The sequence below is a fragment of the Epargyreus clarus genome, unplaced genomic scaffold (genome assembly GCF_041222505.1).
Source record: "Epargyreus clarus isolate Ecla_fem2 unplaced genomic scaffold, WU_Ecla_fem_2.2 ptg000032l, whole genome shotgun sequence".
In the NCBI taxonomy this organism is placed as follows: Eukaryota; Metazoa; Arthropoda; class Insecta; order Lepidoptera; family Hesperiidae; genus Epargyreus; species Epargyreus clarus.
In genome coordinates, this window is record NW_027332237.1 from 1,591,299 (window position 1) to 1,610,803 (window position 19,505).

General features: G+C 36.1%; 1 protein-coding gene across 1 annotated transcript in view; it reads left to right on the plus strand.

The window, feature by feature from the left end:
• Window positions 1–19,505, plus strand: part of nolo (ADAMTS-like no long nerve cord) — a 244,911-nt gene that overhangs the window by 173,395 nt on the left and 52,011 nt on the right. The window contains exons 8-12 of the mRNA XM_073090487.1: window positions 10,953–11,082; window positions 12,930–13,045; window positions 14,945–15,045; window positions 17,322–17,474; window positions 17,928–18,052. Of these exons, the coding sequence (XP_072946588.1) occupies window positions 10,953–11,082; window positions 12,930–13,045; window positions 14,945–15,045; window positions 17,322–17,474; window positions 17,928–18,052 (625 nt within the window). The remainder of the gene's footprint in view (window positions 1–10,952; window positions 11,083–12,929; window positions 13,046–14,944; window positions 15,046–17,321; window positions 17,475–17,927; window positions 18,053–19,505) is intronic.

Consider the following 19,505-nt stretch of genomic DNA (forward strand, 5'->3'; position numbering starts at 1 on the left):
CCGAAACCGATAAAAATTTCGGTTGGTATGGGTAAATTCTAACGCTCTTTATTAATAATCAATCTATTTAATGTCTTTCCTGACAAAGTTTGCGCTTTAAAATTTCAAGTTTAAAATTTCAAGCTTGCTAGAAGTTGTCAAATTTTGATCTTTAATAAGCATCTGTGTCAATCATTAGATAGATCGACAACATATTAGTGTTAAAAGTTTTCATCCCTAAACGTCTATGCAGTTCAGTTACTTTACAAATAAAATCAAATCATTACCTATTTGTAATTCCTTTACTTTTACAATTTGTTAATAAATAATCTATACTTCCTTCCTATCCTCATCTATCCTTCATTACACGAAATAAACAAACGGATCACCCGAAATAATTCCGTATCCGTAACCGTATCCGAAAAATATTTTAATAATTCGTATACTGATCCGAAATTTCGTATTCATAACATCCCTAGCACGACACGGCCATTAGTAAAATTGTCATACCGTAAAAAGAAATAAACTATAGCGTTATTTATGTAGAGCAATGGAAGAACAATTTTCGAAATATAAATACTAATTAGTTCCGAAAATTGTCTTCAATGTCCACGTTTTAGGGTGTTGTCTGACTGACAGAGGATACCCGATAAAAGATATGCGGTCAATTAATTTTAATGGGTCGCGTTGATTTAGAATTTGCATTTGGATCTTATAGCTTTGATGTATAGCTGTTTTTGAATTAAGACAATGATCAAACATAGCTACTAATATAATAGATCTAATATCATAAAGAATAAATTTGATTCTGTATTTATATTAATTGTTCCTACGAGGCATTATAAATTTGGATTAAGCAATGCTATAATAAACCATAAGGTTTTCTTACGTCTTCCTTGCCTTATTTTTTCCTTGGTGAAATACAGACTTCACCAAAATAAAACGTAGTCCGTCGAGTGGCTGAGCAACATAACGGTCTAATACGTAGAGATCCAGGTTCGATTCATCGCCCAGACATCTAATTATGAATTCGTACTTCGATGTGAATTTGGTTAGGGTACTTATTTTTATGTCTCATAACATCTAATGCCCGAAAAATCCTAGTGTGGACCTGTAAGTTTCAGAAAAAGAAAAAATGAAAAATCTATATTGCTTAAAAAGTCTTATATCTTAAGTATGCAAAGCTGTTACGCATATTCGCTCAAACTCGCTTCAAGCTGACGATCAAACAAGCACTTCACTGGCCCGTTACTCGAAGGCTCAGTATAATTTGTCGCCAATTTAATGTAAAATATCGTTTTAATTAACAAATTCACCTCTTACTACTTCAGTTAATTACCTTTTTTATTTGCTACCTGATAGATGGAGTTCGAGTTTCTTTTGTATTGGAAAAACAAAGAATTTGTTTTCAGGGATAATTTGTTTTATTTTTCATTTTCACTGAGGGTCTTAAACCCTTTGTACACAATTGCTAAACAAAAACTTAATAAAGGTTTCTTTTAGAAGAACGGAATAATAATAAGTATATTTATCTACCTTAATGGTTAGTAATTAATCTTCATTTCTTTTCTAACCTACAACATAATATAGCAAACGAACATACAGTCCACTTGATGGTAAGTGACTGCCACCCATACCATGAACATTTATAATCAACCCCAGATACGATTAGGCTCCTACCTAAGGTTTATGCTTTGCTATCCCTAAGGAATAGCTTGGAATGCCTCAGATAAGTGTATGTCCATTACCACATCCATCCAACTAGAATACAGCATCACGTAACATTGCTGTTATTAGACCGAAATAGGTTTGGCGTTGGTGTAACCAAAAATAATCTAATTCACATAAAACATCCGAAAATGTTCTAAATTTTGTCACTGTAATTCATTTGCCTTACTACTTTGAATATCATGGAGGAAGCTATTTAAACTGCGCAGTTTAATAAAGAGTCTAGGCTGTTAATTGAATGGATAATTAAGCCTGTAACGTTACCATCAGGTGGTTTGCATGGTTGATAAATAGGATGGTGGAATATGAAGCAAGCAAGCTTTAATCAGAAATGGATTATACCCAATACAGAGGATTACAGGGTACTGAGACAAAAGGCACAGATACAGAGATCAAGATAGGCTCAGTACTAATGGTATTGCAAATGTCGGCACTAATGGTCGATAGTCTATTGCACATGGCGATGCTATCTTTAATGGTGATGAATGATCGATACACAAAGGAAGAACCCATAGGTATAAATAACAGTATTCAGCGAAGCTAGATTTGTTTTCAATTAATCTTATAATTTTTCAAACACTTGGATAATCCATCGTATTATTTATATGTACAAAGACAAGTCAGACGGACTACCTGATGGAAATTAGTCACCATCACCTATGAACATTAGCAACACCAGAGAAGTCGCCAATGCATCTCTGACTGACGAAGCACTCTCTTTGCACCTTTCTTCAAGACCTCCATGTCATAACGCTCTAGGAATACTTATGTTATTTAACGGATTGGTCTAAAGTGTGTGAAGTCGTCCAATCTATAATTGGCCAGCGTGCTGAGTTATGGTCTAGGCCTGGGAGATCTTAACTGTCTCCAACCAAGAATGATGATGACAGTTTTAGAGATAACCCATGCTTTGCAAATGTTGTAACCTTTTTTAATAACGAAGGTAAATGTCCTTAAGATATCTTTCATCATTTTTAATATCCACCAATCTATATGTACAGTAACTGATAAATCATTTATTTGAGAGAACAGTACACTAAGAACTTAAAATACAAATGCTGATGCTACCACGAAAGATACCCTGGTAGACAGTAAAAAAAGTCACATAAAATTATTTTTTAATTCCCAAAAATCGTTAGTATGTACGCAGCTTTATCCCCAAGAAACTGTTGCACAAGACAAAGGAACCTCTGATTTATCAGACGCCGATTGATAGCGGCCGCACAAATTGCGAGCCGACGCTCCGATTAACAATGTCGTATTGTAGTTTATTGGGGTTGGATTGGAATTTATTTCTTTGGATTGGAATTATATCTGGAATTCGCGTTTATCATTTCTGAGTTTGGGATTGTTTATGTGCGATCCTTTAGATAGAAATGTAGATAGCCACTTCAAGCTTGTTGAATTGAATGATTTACGAACTGAAGCACTTTACGTCAAAACTTAAAGGATTGCGAAGTAAAAATCTATATATATATATATATATAAATCAATTATGTACGTTAGTCTCGCTAAAACTCGAGAACGGCTGGACCCATTTGGTTAATTTTAGTTTAGAATAATTTGTGGAAGTACAGGGAAGGTTTAAGAGGTGTGTAAATATGAAATATATTTCTTAAATAAATTCTGAGGCAGTACAAAGTTTACCTGGTCAGCTAGTAAAGTAAAAGTTCTTCCAGAGAATTGAGGGTGTCCTGTGGTAATACTTGTGGAGATACTTACCCGAGGTGATCTAATGCTGTCTTCATGGTTCCTAACGTATCCATAGCCGATCTCAGATAGTACTCTTATCTTATCTGGATAGATATGACAGACTAATACACATGTACAATTAAGAAGACATGCTTGTTTGATACTTCAATCTTATAAAAAATACAATCTGATACAATAAGGATGCTTTCTTCACCCACAGCACCACACTAGGATACCATGTGTCGTGGTTGCCATAGACACACACAGACGAATACACAAACACCCAGACCCAGAACAAAAATATTTTATGATTTAGATATCTGCCTGCATCTCCCTGTCTGTGCAACACCACGTGTGCACCACCAATTATGTAGCAGTTTTACTTATGTACAAACAACTCAAGACTGAACCCGGACAAAAATCGCACGTCTGTAAAGAGCCTAACGCGAACTGTGGGCCAATTCTAATTAAGAAAGCCGTGAACGATGAACGCACAGATAAGATTTAGGACCGAGATGTTCCGCTTTATTTGTTCAGCGACCGAGATGGAGTGGATAAGGATTGTTGGATGTTTCATCATCTTTCCGCGAAAGTTCGAGAGAATTGAGTAGCTGAGAGTATTCGAGTGACGTATTAGGTTTCTGCTGAATTAATTCTTATTTAGTATTTAATTTGTTTTCTGAAATAAAGTAGCATAAGTCTATTTGATGGTAAACTGTTGCCACATATGGACATCTGCAACGAACTCCATGTAGGACAAGGGGTTTTACCTGACGCCGATCAGAGATCCGATGTCACTCCTGAAGACTAAAATGATCACCTCATAACAGTCCCTCCATAAACCCTTCCACCGAAACACAAGAACTGCTTCACGCTAGGAATAGATGTGGCGGTGGTACGTTCCCGCTTGTATTTTTAATTATATTTTTATTATTTGTTAGTTTATTATTTCTGCCTCATAACAGTGTTAGGCGCTGCTGTGTTCTGGTTTGAAGGGTGTGGTAAGGGAGACATACTTTTCTGAGGCGTTCCAGCTTAGTCCTCAGGGGTAGCGGTGCATCTGTGGCCAACCACAGGTAGGAATATTTATCCCCTCTGGGATTAATATTTATGCTCGTCTACTACTTCTCTATTATATAAAAGATGATTGGCGCAGCGAAATCTAAGTAACATCTAAGTAAGTTAGACATCCAAGTATAATAACATCTAAGAACAAAATATGGATTCCAAGTAAACGGACTACGTAATTAAATAATAGCCACGTCTCACCGTTCTAAGTCCCATCAATCAACGTCCACAAAAATATAATGCTCTTAAAAAGAACATTAAGTCCGTACCGTTGTATTTCAACCCTTTAACCGACGAAGGGGTCTGACGTACCCCATTTATCATTGGTGCTCTGACACCTAATTAACAATTGAAACGTCTGTAGGAGTGAAGAGGGCCAGTTTGTCCCGGGTCAGTGAGGCCGGCAGATAATCTCAAAGGTAGCTGACGGGTTGAAGCCGGTACAATACTGGACAATACCCAATATAACTTGACGTTGCCTTTGTTAGGGTTTCTGTTGAAACAATAATGCTATTTGGCAACAATACAGCTGTTGTTATATAAATATAAACGGATTCTGATTCAAAATGACGACGATTGTGTATATTTCGTTTGCTCATTAGTGAACAAGCGAGAGGCAAATAGGAATGCCGTCGTTTGGATTACAATTTTTATTGATTAAAATACTTATGACCAAAAATACATTTTTGGAGTTTACTCCTTAAGAAACGATTTGAGTTATAAGGCCCGGTACGGAAATTTTATGAGGAGTAAAATCAAGTGTAACACGAAAAGTTGAGGCGTAACGGTAACCAAAATATTAATCAAGAATGCTTTTATTAATTTAAAATACAGTAAGTTCAAATCCCATATGAAAGTAATTATTACAATAAAAATAATTAGCAATATATAAAACATTAAAACGTCATTAACTAATTTGTTTACATTTTTGCATAAATTAAGTTATAGGTTTGATCATTTATAAACACTGTGAAAAATATGAACATTGGCGCCATAATATGATTAACAATCTTTTATGAACGTTTTTAAAGAAGAGTAACATATAAAATCAGTAAGCAATTGAATAAGATATAATATTAGCAAAATAAGTTTTTAACATAAAGAGGCTTTTGTAAGTTACTGATATATTAATTTAACTTATAAAAATGGATGCATTATTGATCAGCACCATCTATCAACGATAAACGGGCAAAATCAAAACAGTATTATTTAATATTTATTACAGAATTATTGCTAATGAATTATGTTCAAAATAAGTTATATAAAATTAGCAATACGTTTTAAATGAATTCTAGAATTATAAAACATTCAGAAACATTCCAAATTACATATAATAACATGTTTATTGAGTCTCATATAAATTTCATCCGTAAATTGCAACAAGGATATTTTATAGATGGCAAAGAAATTATAATTATTAAGTTTTAAGTTATAAAACGTTTAACATTGTTTTAAATATAAATAATTATATTTTATTAAAATTTACTTTAATATAAACAATTATATTAAGTTACCATTATAATATTTGGAACCAAAATACATAGATTGATAAACTTGCAAACTTACAATTTGTAAAACTTGCCACTAGATGGCGCTATTTTATATTATTTTGTAACATACTTTATGTAATACGCATTATTGAAGTAATATAAATAATCCGAATAATTACAGATATATGTTTGTTTCTCTTATCATTTTAGCAGATGCGTTCATTTACCTACCCTTTTTTCTATTCGATATATACGAGTATCATAATTATCATTCGTAAGGAGTAAACTCCAATCGTGCGTCGTAGCTGACACACACACACTTTTTTTTATAGTTAATTGTAATAGGCGTTACTTTGTGGAAATCTATACTAAGTTAGAATTAAAACTACTTCGCAGCAATCCGCTACAAATATGTATGATGGTATATATTTTAAACCATGCAGTATGTACCACCCTAAAATATGTCACGCATCATTTGAGGGAGGGAGCTCCCTCAAATGATGCGTGACATATTTTTTATATTATTAAGGTAGAAAAAGGGGCGATCCACGATGGTCAAGTTCACTGCCACTCATAGAAATGTGTAACCAAATCCATATTGAAGAGGGGTTGCACCTGAAACCAAGCATAGATGCGAGAACACTTCTGAGGACTAAGATGGCCTCCTCATACACAAACCTAATACCTTAAACACACCCATCAGACATAACCCAAATAGGTGCGACGATGGCAATTATCTCGTCGATCCATTCGTTTTATATCACCTTCAAATTAAAATAAATTAAAGCCGGTTTCAAAAAAAAAATAAACCGATATAAAGAACTCCGGGATCTCCGACGGAACACAACCGGAGCCCTCCAAGCGCCATGCCCCGATCGAGTTCTACCCTGGGGGAGCAGTTTTCGTTCCTCCCACACCATGTAGTATTTACGACGGTATGCGACCACACATACCGCCGTCCTTCCCGGGGTCGCTTGCTGGACGGCTCCCACTCTTGCCACCCGCAACCCCGGAAGCCCCCTTTTAGTCGCCTCCTACGACAGGCAGGGGATACCGTAGCCCTATTCTAGTCCCGGAACTACAGGAACGATAGAGTGCATACCAAGCGCTTATACTGTATTTAACAAATTATTTATTTTTATAATAACATAGGACTAAGCTGGAACGCCTCGGAAAAGTATGTCTCCCTTACCACACCCATCAAACCAGAATACAGCAGCGCTTAACACTACTTTTAAGAGGCAGAAGTAGGTGTGGCGGTGATGCCGCTGAAGTCGAATCACAAAAGGTTCTACCAACTTCAAAATATTAATCTATTCATCAAAATATAAGCGAAATCTCAAGACGGAATTTTCAAAGTTGCAACTGCTATTTACATACAAAATATTACAAAAGTAATTGTCGGCTCAGCCGGCTTTTGTTTTTAATTTACCCTTCTTTGTTCGGAGTAGTGATTTCTGACGTAGCACCGATTAATTTTCAGATCGCTACAAAGCAGTGCCAGTCATATATTTAAGAGTACTTTAGAGTTGTAATTAAAAATTTGCGATTTTGAAGTGGAAACTTCGGGGGTGTTGTGAGATTTTTGGGTTGAAAATCTTATAGATTCGCGTCACCAACTTAGAAATAATGATAGTGTTGCACTTGGCTTGCGGTGAAAACATACTTTAGATAATTTACATACTAAAAGTAATAATAAATATTTTTTTTTATAATATAGGAGTAGCAGATAATCATGTAGTCCACGAGACGGTAAGTGGCTACTGCCGCCCATAGACATCTGTATTCAATCTCAGATTAAATTCCTATCTGTGGTCGGCCACAGATGCGCCGCTTCCCTTTGAGTACTAAGCTGTAATGCCTCGGATAAATATATCTTTTTTTTATAATATAAGAGCAGCAGACGAGCATACGGTCCACCTGATGGTAAGTGGTTACTGCCGCCCATGAACATCTGTAATCAACCTCAGATAGGATTAGATATTCCCACCTAAGTTCGGACACAGATGCGCCGCTACCCCTGAGGACTAAGCTGGAACGCCTCGGAAAAGTATGTCTCCCTTACCACACCCTTCAAACCAGAACACAGTAGCGCTTAACACTGCTGTTGTTAGGCAGAAATAGATGTGGCGTTGGTGCCGCCGGAGTCGAACCACATACAGTTCTACCACCTTTAATCCATCAATGTTCGGCTTCAAATACCCATGTCCTAGGTCCCCTTGCTAGTTCAATCTTACAAAAAAACAATATCTCCAAAAATAAGGTATTTTATTCAGTAGCCAACTAAAATTTCTTATTCATCGAAAAGCGAATTTTAAAAGCTTATTACAAAACTATTCAAAGTTACTTTATGAATAAAATTTTAAGCGAGACAAGGGACCGTTTTCAAAGGCAACCACAATAGTGATATTTCTAGTATTACCGGAATGCGATGAGCCTGCAATATTTAAAGAGCCATTAGGTAAGCTGAACAACGTGGTCACGGATGTAGAGGAAACTAATTTTACTAGGAATAAAAGTGGACTGTATTTTTATTCGACTGCAGGACTATTATACACTCGTATTGTTCGGGCTGCACCCTTACGCTGTTTGTCCACCAACCACGATACCGAGCCGATACCGATAATTAATGACGGCGCCGAAGTAGCGTACATACATTTGCTATAGCAGTTTGTCCACCGAACGTCCGTCACCCGAGCACCGTCATCCCATAGTAAATGTATGTGTACGCTACTTCGGCGCCGAGATTAATTATCGGTATCGGCTCGGTGACGGTGCAGTGGACAAACAGTCTTAGTATGTCTTTACGTTGTTACAAAAATGACTGCCATTATATTTGTTTACGTATTTCCCATACATTTTATTTTACTATCAGTTCTGATACAGTCCGCTAGGGGTGCTGAACGGTGCGTATGAACGTAAAAACTCATACTAAGAGTACTGATGTCTCTTTCTTAAACGGTTCTTCTCAATTGAGGTCGCGTTCCGATCCGGCAGTAGTTTAAGAAAAAATATTGTAACTGACAATTTTATTTGTAAGTGCCTCCGTAGGCCTATACAAAATAAATATATTTCATTTCATTCTTTGGCCACAGCAGTCCAAACGGCTTACGTATTTTAACAAGAGCGTTCGTTGGATTCGAGTTAATTGTGGGAGTTATTCTAAAATTTTGTTAAATCATATAGAAGTAGCAAACGAGCATGCAGTCCACCATTAGTTGGTCTATCCGGTACGTGGTCATTACCGCCCATGGACATCTGTAATCAACCCAGATAGGATTAGATATTCCTACCTGAGGTCGGCCACAAATGCGCCGCTACCCTTGAGGACTAAGCTGGAACGCCTCGGAAAAGTATATCTCCCTAACCACACCCTTCAAACCAGAACAGAGCGACCCTTAACATTACTGTTAGGCAGAAATAGGTGTGGCGGTGCCGCCGGAGTCGGACCACATAGCGACGCTTTATGATCCTGTGTCCTGTGAGTGTGTGAGTGTGTGTGTGTGTGTGTGTGTGTGTGTGCGCGCCTGTGGTCTACCACCTTCAGAATTAAAATCACATTATCTATAATTTATTTATAGTTCACATCCATTAAATTTCCATCCATGTTCAGCCTAGCGTCATGCTAATGAGCGATTAACGAGGCGAAGAAAGTCGAAGCTTCTTTTGAATATATAAATATGTAAATAGATAAGTTCATTTAGTCTTGAGATTTGCGGAATATCAAATTGGGAGAAAACGATTTCGTTTGCGCCCAGCGCCCTTCGAAAGTTGGTGAACGAATTTTAGAATTTATTTTTGTTAAATTTGTTTTTACTCGACTGCGGAGTGTTTTTCGAACGTATGTATGAATGTATGTATGTATGTCTGTCTCATTATTTGACTTTCTCTGCAGCCCAAAGGCCTTTATGGATTTCGACATATCGGTGGTGCCGCCGGAGTCGAACAACAAAAGGTTCTACTACCTTCAAATGAATCCTAGCCGGGGTTGATTACAGATGTCGATGGGTAGCAGTAGCCACTTACCATCAGGTGGACTGCATGCTCGTCTGCTATTCCTATATTATTATAAAAAAAGATATTCCTACCTGAGGTACGCCTTGAAAAAATATGTCTCCCTTACCACACCCTTCAAACCAGAACGCAGCAGCATTTACGCTGCTGTTATGAGGCAGAAATAGGTGTGGTGGTGGTGCCGCTGGAGTCGAACCATAAAGGGTTCTATCATTCGAATTAACACATTGCGTCTTTACATCCATATTCTCGAAAAACATTACCCTCCGTAAATACAACAAGATTTATTATAAGCTTTTAAAAAGAAGAAAAAATACCAGGGCAAGAGCTAACAATAACACAATATTACCCTATTTAAGTTACGAAAGTTAAGCGTTTTCCAATACAATTCCGCTCATTTAACTATGCTCTCGGCGTTACACTGACCACATCGTTATTATGCAGAAGTGGAACTATTACGTGCTAATACAACTGGCTTACAACATTGACTGTAGTTGTAAACCAACTATAACTGATACATGAAGTGAGCTTTTGAATGAAAGGGGCGTTTAAATGATTTTACCACATTTTTACTAGCTTGATCTGTATGTATGTGTGTAATGAAATCTTAGAACTCGATTTTTACCCACTTTGAACGGTCAGTTTAATTCAAAATTTAGTACAATTATTGCGAACTGATTGCAATACACGATTTTAATAATTGTGTATGGTACACAATTATTAAAATCTCTGTCTCTGTCAGGATCATTAGGATTAACGATTTTTGACGCGGTGTTCGAGCGTCTTAGAGAAAATTCAGTGCAATGTTACTACGCGATATATTGCAATAATTATAACTTTTTAGTTTAATTTTACTTAATTTTAGTTGCATCATTTTTATCTTATTTTTATTTTTTGTTTCTTTTGTTTCCTTTTTAACCGACTTCAAAAAGGAGGTGGTTATCTTTTTCACATCTTTTCTAATCTTTTCTTTTGTTCCAGGTTACAAAATGTCTCTAGCGGTGTGCAGAGACCGTCTCACCGGGACCGATGCGCCTGAGCAGCTGTGTGACGGCTCCAGCAAGCCAGCCGCCTCTGTTGTACGGTGTAACACACATCCGTGCCCTTTTAAGTAAGTTCTTCATGTATTGAAATGTGATAGACCCAGTGTGGTTTGACTAAGGTACCAACGCCACACCCGTTTCTATTATGAAGCAGGTCTGCGGTTTGGTGAAGCAGTGGATGCCGACTGACTTGCATACGAATCGACCATGTTAGTCTTCAGGATTGGTGACGCATCTGTAATCGATTTCACAGACACACCCACATAGTCACAAATGTCTGTAGGCGGCAATTAGCTCTTACCATCCGTCCAGGTGCGCTGCAAGATCGTTAGCTACTCCATTCTTATAAAAAATGCATATAAACGGATCTCATATGAAGGACCTTCTGAGCAGATATTGTAAGCAAGCTACATCACACTAATAATAATGTTATATGTATTAACGACAATATGGTTAATATTGCAATAAAGGATCATACAATATCAATATTGTTTAACAAGGAGACAAATCTGCAAAATTATAAATACTATCAGCAGGTTAATATTTGAACGGATTAATTTAGAATTTTGTTTTGGGTCTGGGTGTTTGAGTATGTCCTTGGCACCCTTGTCACACTGAATTCAAATATAGAGCTGCGTAGATAGCGTGATTTTCAAGCGTCATTGAGTAAATCCATAAAAGACCAAAATTACGAAAATCTCAGGAACCCTAACAATTACGCCAAGGTGAATGCTGAATATAAAATCCAATCTTTTCAGATCTAAATTACAGTTCGAATCGTGCTATAAGTTAAGTGGAATAGGTATAATGGAGTACATACACGTTTACGGGTCTGGATTAGTAAGTGGAATATTATTTGGGGAGTAATATTTGATTTACGAATGTTTTATGAAGAATGAGTGTTACACTTTTATTACACTAATGGTAGGTGGTTACTAATTAAATAACACTTATAAATCTCAAATCTGAAGGCCAACATGTACAACAAAGAATTATAATTATTGTTGTAATTTTAATTAGATATAAAAAAATGTTATCAGTTGTACGCCAATATTTGGTACAGTAAGCGTTGTTCCCAAAGTGCAAATATCCAATATGGTAATCCTTACTGACAAATGAATAAATGATTATGATTATGAACAGCAGTGTTAAACGCTGCTGTGTTCTGGTTTAAAGAGTGTAAGGGAGACATACTTATTCGAGGCGATCCAGCTTATTCTGCAGGGGTAGTGGCTCACATGTAACCGACTTCAGGTAGGAATCTAATCCAAGGTTGATTACAGATTTCCATGGGCGGAAAAAGCCACTTACCATCAGGTGGACTGCTAGACTGCAACTAAAATAAAAGAAAATAATTTCATACGACATAGAAAATTCAAAATGGTTTATACAGGTCGTAAATAGGTAAATTGGTGGCAGGGATGTAGAAGACCTTAATTCCTATCGATCTTATCCCTGAATGGTCGCCGATTTTCAAAAGTTCTAAATTTTCGTGTTTTTATAAAACCTAGATTTTTGGCATGAAGTTCGGAAATTCAGACAGAATATTAAGGCTACGAATCTTGAGGCCTTTCATACCCCTTACAAAGGGGACTTAAGAAAAATCAAAATAAATGAAAGCGTGTAAAACCTTTGTTAATTTTTTATGAAAAGTGAACGACGTCAGGTAGGAATCTAATCTTATCTGGGGTTGATTAAAGATATCCATGGGCGGCGGTAGCCACTTACGATCAAGTGATCTGCATGTTCGTCTACTCCTCCTATATCATAAAAATCAGCCACGCTATACTACTACTGTTATTAGGCAGAAAACTTGAAATATATATGGTGGTAGTAGTCTATTACTGGGAAGAACGCTCAGAAAAAGTAACAGATGTTTGTATACCTTGTAAAATAATAACATCTTTGTACTCAGGTGGTACGTTGGAGAATGGTCATCATGCAGCGTGACCTGTGGTGGAGGGGTACGAACTCGAAGGGTCCTATGTGCCAGATCAGCTAACGTGTCTCGGGCTGATACTTATGAACCAGGTAAAGATTTTTATTTTTCTATCCTGACTTTCTGCAACTTGTCAAAAGATGGCGCCATAGTGGTCCTGAATCACGCTATCGAAGTTTTGTAGGAATGTTTTTTATATATATACTAAGCTCGGAATTACGACTGATGTGAGGCAAGGATCTTACAGAGATAATAGCTAATTTTACACCTGTTGCTGGTGCACTACATAACATGCCGCGATGAAGCCTTTCGTAGCAAAGTCATTAGTAGTACAGTCTAGTCTTGGACTTATAAGTGTTAATGGGTATCACAAAAAACACTTTAAATTAAAATGATCGTAATACATTAGAAAGATAAAAGAAAATTTCATGTATACGTAATGAGAAGGACCTAAATATAAAACCGTGAAAACGAAAAGTTTACATCAATGACAATTGATATAAATTAGAAGTAGTACAGTTGTAAAGATTTGCACAGTATTCACTAAGAGCGTCCTATGTGAATATGTACCTGTTACAATTTTCAATAAATTTCAGTTACATTCTAAAATTGACTAAAATTGATAGACGTTGAACCTTTGATAATAAAGGAGTTGTTTTTATCGAATCAAAGGTTACAGACCAAGGGTTGAAGGTCAAAGGTTTGCTGTTACTGGATAATAAGTAAAACAAAAACAACAAAAGGTCGAAGACTTTGAGATGTAACGAAATAATGAATAAATGAGATTGTACTACAGGTTAAAGACCTTTGGTGGATGATAGGAAGGTTGTACATGAACGACAGTAAGATAATACACAAGTTACAGTCTGCGCTGTCGGTAAGTTACCACGGTCGTTCTTGCTACGTACATGCAAGATGTGGAATGATCTTCCTCCTGAAGTATTCCCAGAGCGTTATGACATGACTCTTCCAAAAACGTGCAAAAGGAGCTCAAAGCCGGCGATGCATTGGCGACTCCTCTGGTGTTGCAAATGTCCACAGGCGACGTTGACTACTTTCTGAAAAATATCTGCCGTCGACAGTTCTATACGTCTACGATCGTCGGCGACTGTCGTTTGCCGTCACAACGAACTTAACGATTAGCAGTGGCCTATGACGTATCTGTTCTTAGGTCGCTGACGACACTGGTGACTGCCCCCAACCGTCTGTCGTTAGTGACTGCCATCGACTGTCAGAGGCGGTTGGGAGCGCGACCTGTCGCTCGTATGCTGGGTCCCTTACAGGAAAATGAATAAAAATAAAATAAATGTAATTTTTCTGGTCTGTAGATTTTTAACGATGAAGACAAAAGGTTAAAAGCCTTTGTTTTTTTTTTGTTACGAGACAAAAAATAAATAATAGGGAACTTTGGCACGTACGAGATATAAACTGCTCCATGTTTTACAGCTGGTAAAAAAATGTCCAATTAGTTGCGTTACTACGTCTACACAATTACAATTAGAAAATAGCTTTTAAAGAAGTCCTAATGTAACAAAATCTTAGGGAGCTGATACAAAGATACAGTCGACGACAGTTAGCAAAAGTTGCTGATAAGTGGCAGTATTAATGGCTGACCATCAGTGACAATCGCTTATGACAGGTGACACCTATCGGTGGCCGGTCGCATGAACTATCACTTGGGCATAAGCTCACTGTCACACTTGCAACCTTCCCAAAACCTAATATCTACACCGTAATCTTTGATATATAACGACACCCATTGACGACTTGATCGACTTTTCATATAATTAACAACGCAACCAAAAAAATCACACGAAAGACGTTTATTTTTATTGCCCTTTTTTACCCGACTGCCCAGGAAGAGTTATTGTATGATTTTTATGTTTCAATTCTTCTTCTCTTTTTGTTATTTCAATTGTATAGCGATTATCCGAATAATATTTTTTTCTTTCTTTTTTCAAAGATTTTAACTAATAACATTATTGATATAGGGTCCAGTGCAGAGCCAGGGTGCGCCTCACCAGCTCCAAGGTCGACACAGCCCTGCAATGATCACACATGTCCAACCTGGGTCGCTGGCTCCTGGTCTGGGGTAAGTCAAAAATTATACGGATAATGACTTCCACTCTTTATAGTAAATTGCTGGACAGAGGTAAAAGCCTTGAGTATATTCCACTGTAAGCACAGTGGAATATACTCCAATTAGTGAAAAGAAGTACCGATTAGTGGACAATCCGAGTTGTTTCCAAATCGTTGCTACTTTTGAGGACTGACTTACAATACCACGTTACCCCCATCCTTCAAAACAGAACTCAGCAGCGCTAAACACTGGTTTTTAAGGCAGAAATAGGAGTCGTGGTGGTCTTCTCGATTCTACCACCTTTATTAATATCTTTATCTTTAATATTGACACATTTTTTAACATGATGGATGACGGATGGTATATCGTGAAAATCTTCAGAAAATACACCCGCATAAAGTTTTATGTTTCAAGTGAACGTAATACAACAATGTTTTGTACCATCATATCATAACTGTAGGTCTTGTAACAACAATGTTTGCAAGGCAAGAGCTTTTCATCATCTAATTTAATTTTGAAATTACGTTGACAAGCAACATAATTGTTGTAAGACGGCTTTAAATTTCAATTCATTTGTTTTCAAATCATTTAATTTTTTTAGATGTGTCATCTTTTAGGAAATGACTTGTGTTTGCATCAATAAATATTTTCATTCTTTTATTTATGTTTTTAACTTATATCAGCATAAGTTACTTTTATAATTATGTAAATAAAACCAATTTAAGATAAAATATTTACCAGAACCTTTGTTCAATCAATAAACAAACAATAAACTTCGAATGTTTCACCAAATATTTATAAATATTTCAAATATAATATCATCTGATAAAATAATTTCTTTAGTACAAAAAACAAATAAGTGAAAATAGAACAGAATTAATATACTGAAATGGAACAAGATAAATACGAAATATTATCTTTTTTCAGAGCAAACGTTTACAAACTAAGTAAATAAACTGAAAGCATCAAATATTTTCCAGGAACTATCATTTACTTAACTACAAAATTATAAAACCCTGCAACGGGAGTATGTTTGCAAATATTTTGAATCAAACTTACTAATAGATGGAAATAGGAAGTAATATGCTTTAAAACCTCTTTCAAGAGACTTTGAGGTGTTTTCGAACGACCCTCTACTTGAATTTTAAATATTGGAGCTATCTAATAAATTAAATGGAAATAATATTTGTAATAAACACTATTTATGGTATAATATTAGTCGTAGTTTGGAGAGGAACTTCATGGAAGGAAGTCCGTAAAGAACAAAACTCTTGCTGGCTTATTTTAATTATTAAACTATCAAATGCTTTCGTGCTACAAATCAAAATTTTATCATCTCTTATGATGATATTTTGATGTTTGCGATCAATAGTGGCTAAAATTTCAGATCAATCAGAACTAAGAAATTTAAAAGCAAAGAATGGGTGAATAAACGACGATAAAGCAAGGCCAATTATAACAAAAATCTCAAAGGACTATACTTAAAAAAATTAATACACACAATGTTATGTCCAAATATCGGGCATGCATATAACACGTGGCATGATTTAAAACTTACACCTTTTAAGTAAAAGGCAAAATAAACACCACTTTCGCAACTCTTCGAAAAAGCGTGCAAAGAAACTGAAACAGAAAAAGGGTAAGCTAAGGATAGTTTCAAGTTGCTACGAGTACAAGAACTTCGCAACTAATTCCTTAGAGTCAATACGAAAACAAATACGACACAAGTTGAATTCTAGATAGCCTCTAACAAGTAACTAAGCGAACTTTCGACTATTTGAAACGTTAACATCGTTGATAAGTTCGATGAAAAGAAGTCTTATACTGGAACAAACAGAAAGAAAAAATCAAGAACAGCTAACAACTGAACAGGATATATTACTTATTATTATTTTGTAGTTTTGCAGAAAGAACGTAAACAAATAATTAAACAAAGTTCGTAAATAAATACAACAAATCAGACGCGTACAAACATTCACATGTAAAAAATCATGAAAATAGCTATTTATATAGATTCCAAAATTGCAATAGAACCGGTAACATCTGAGTATCAGACTAATACACCGTATACACTAAAGATATAGCCAACATACACAGTGACAGTGAGTGACACACTGAACGTATTACTGGGTATCTGATAAATTATTCCTAAATGTCAGAGCAAAGCAGCAAAATTATTAGATATATTAACCTAGTATTCATTTCGGTTCTCATGTTTTTTGTTTAATTAAAAAATACTTTAGAAACTCTACGTCATACATATAATTACTCTAATTCTTTCCTCACAGTGTTCAGTGTCTTGTGGAGAAGGGGTTCAGGTTCGAGGAGTGGAGTGCACTCCAGTCGGTGGCGGCTGTGACCCTACCACCCGGCCGGAGATCTCAAGGTCCTGTTCCACTGGTATCAGCTGCCCATCTTATAGAGAGGCCGACGAGTCTGATGTAAGTTTATAGCCTTTTCAAGTGTTTTTGAGTTTTCCAAAGGGATTTCTGATGAAATTTCAAATAATTGGAATATGACTTAAAGTTCATCTAAATTACGTTTTGTTTTGTTGAATTTAAACCTGTGCATATCAGGAATAGATTAATCAATTTATAGGTGATGGGCATGAATAAAACAAGGGTTTAATGGAATTGGAGCGTGTGCGAGGGACATTATTAGAAAAAGCCGATAGAAATATTATGAAAATAGTTTGAACAAGTGACACAAAAGAAACTTATACATAAGAGCCTACAAAAGAAACATAACACATAAAAACCTGCTGCGCTAACTAAAATAAACCAAAATATGAATAAAATACATAAATCAATAATAATTAAAATACATAGTGCGTCGCCTACACCATTTGTATTAGGCTATTGAAAGCCATATAATGTCTATAATATTTCCTACAGGATGATATAGAAGACCTTCTACCAGGCGTGGTTTATCACACACAACCACTTATCCAGCCATATCCACCTCCTCAAGCGAAGGCTGAACAGCTTATTGGGGAACCAGACGTTCCAGTGGAGGCCACGTAAGTATTACTGTATTTAGATGTAGCTAATAGTTCTTGTTGTGGAGGCAATATGGATTTTGTCTACACATCGTTAAATTTGAAAGTATTTTTTGAAATATTAGAAACCATTGCTTCCACACAGAACTGAAATCTTCGTAGATGTGGAAATCCTAACACAACTAACGCTAGACCCGTTACTTGTTTGATAACAATAAAATGTAAACAAGCATGCGTTTACATACAATTAATACTAACAATAGCATATGATGAAGTTTACTGTGATAGAATAATGAATACTGTGTCCTGTCCTATGTCTTCCATAAGAGCTCAGAGTATTTTGTTGTTGTTTTCAGCAATTACAAAATATTCTTTGCGTGTGGCTGGTTGTATGTAAGGTATTGTACCTGAAACTCCAGTTTTAAAGGTTTCACTTTTAAATTCAGAAACATCACACATTTTATTACAAGGAATGACATTACCCCTTCCATCTAACACGACTCCAGTGGATGCTTGCTCCTTTTTGTTCTCAGCTTCTTTACCGATATTCAGAAATGTCTTAACGTTTTCTTCTTCAACATCAAAGACTTTTTGAATATCATCCAACACTGAAGACTTCTCCTTGAATTAGATTCGGAAGCGTACGTATCCAACGCTCCGGCATCATAGAGTTTAGATGCAGAAATGAAACACTGTACAGAGCAAATTCGAACAATTACCATCTCACTTGAATACTGGCATCAGATTCGTTCGCACATACTCCTCGTTTTCTATGATCCGACCATTACTACCACAGACCATCGCTTTCGACTGACGATCACGATTTGTCTATTTTTCTACTCTCTGCACTGCACTGTAAGGTTTGAACTTCCTCGCACAATATACCACACTGTCTACAATTTGTCTTACTATTATTTTCTTTGCTTTTTGACTCTTTCCAATACTCTTATACTGAACATTTCTGGCACAAACACTAACACAGCTACATTGATTTTTTCCAAAAATTTAGATCGCAGATTTTTGACATGTTTCCTATTTGAATGTTTTAAAGATTGCAGGTTTAAGGGTTAACGATTGGCGATAACACTACAAACACACTGGTGCACATACTTCTACATATACCAGCCAGAATTGATGAAATGTATTTAGGATTGGTAGACCCATGCCCTCAGCACCCAGCATGTATAACGAAAGTCTTGAGTGAATCTTCCATAGTTTTGTCATTAGATGTAACAAATTCGTTGGCTGGTGAATAAACTTCTAACATATTCTATAAACGGCGAACATATTCTAGATTCAGTCTATTCAATCCTAAACTATTGTCTTTATACCTTGTCTTTTAATTAAAACCAATTGTTGTTAGTAAGAAAAATCATTCATGATTGGGGTATTATATCCTTTTTCTATATGTTGATGTACTAAAATCAGGTTACCCTAATAAGATTTAAAATCATAGTCATTAAAAAACTTGTCG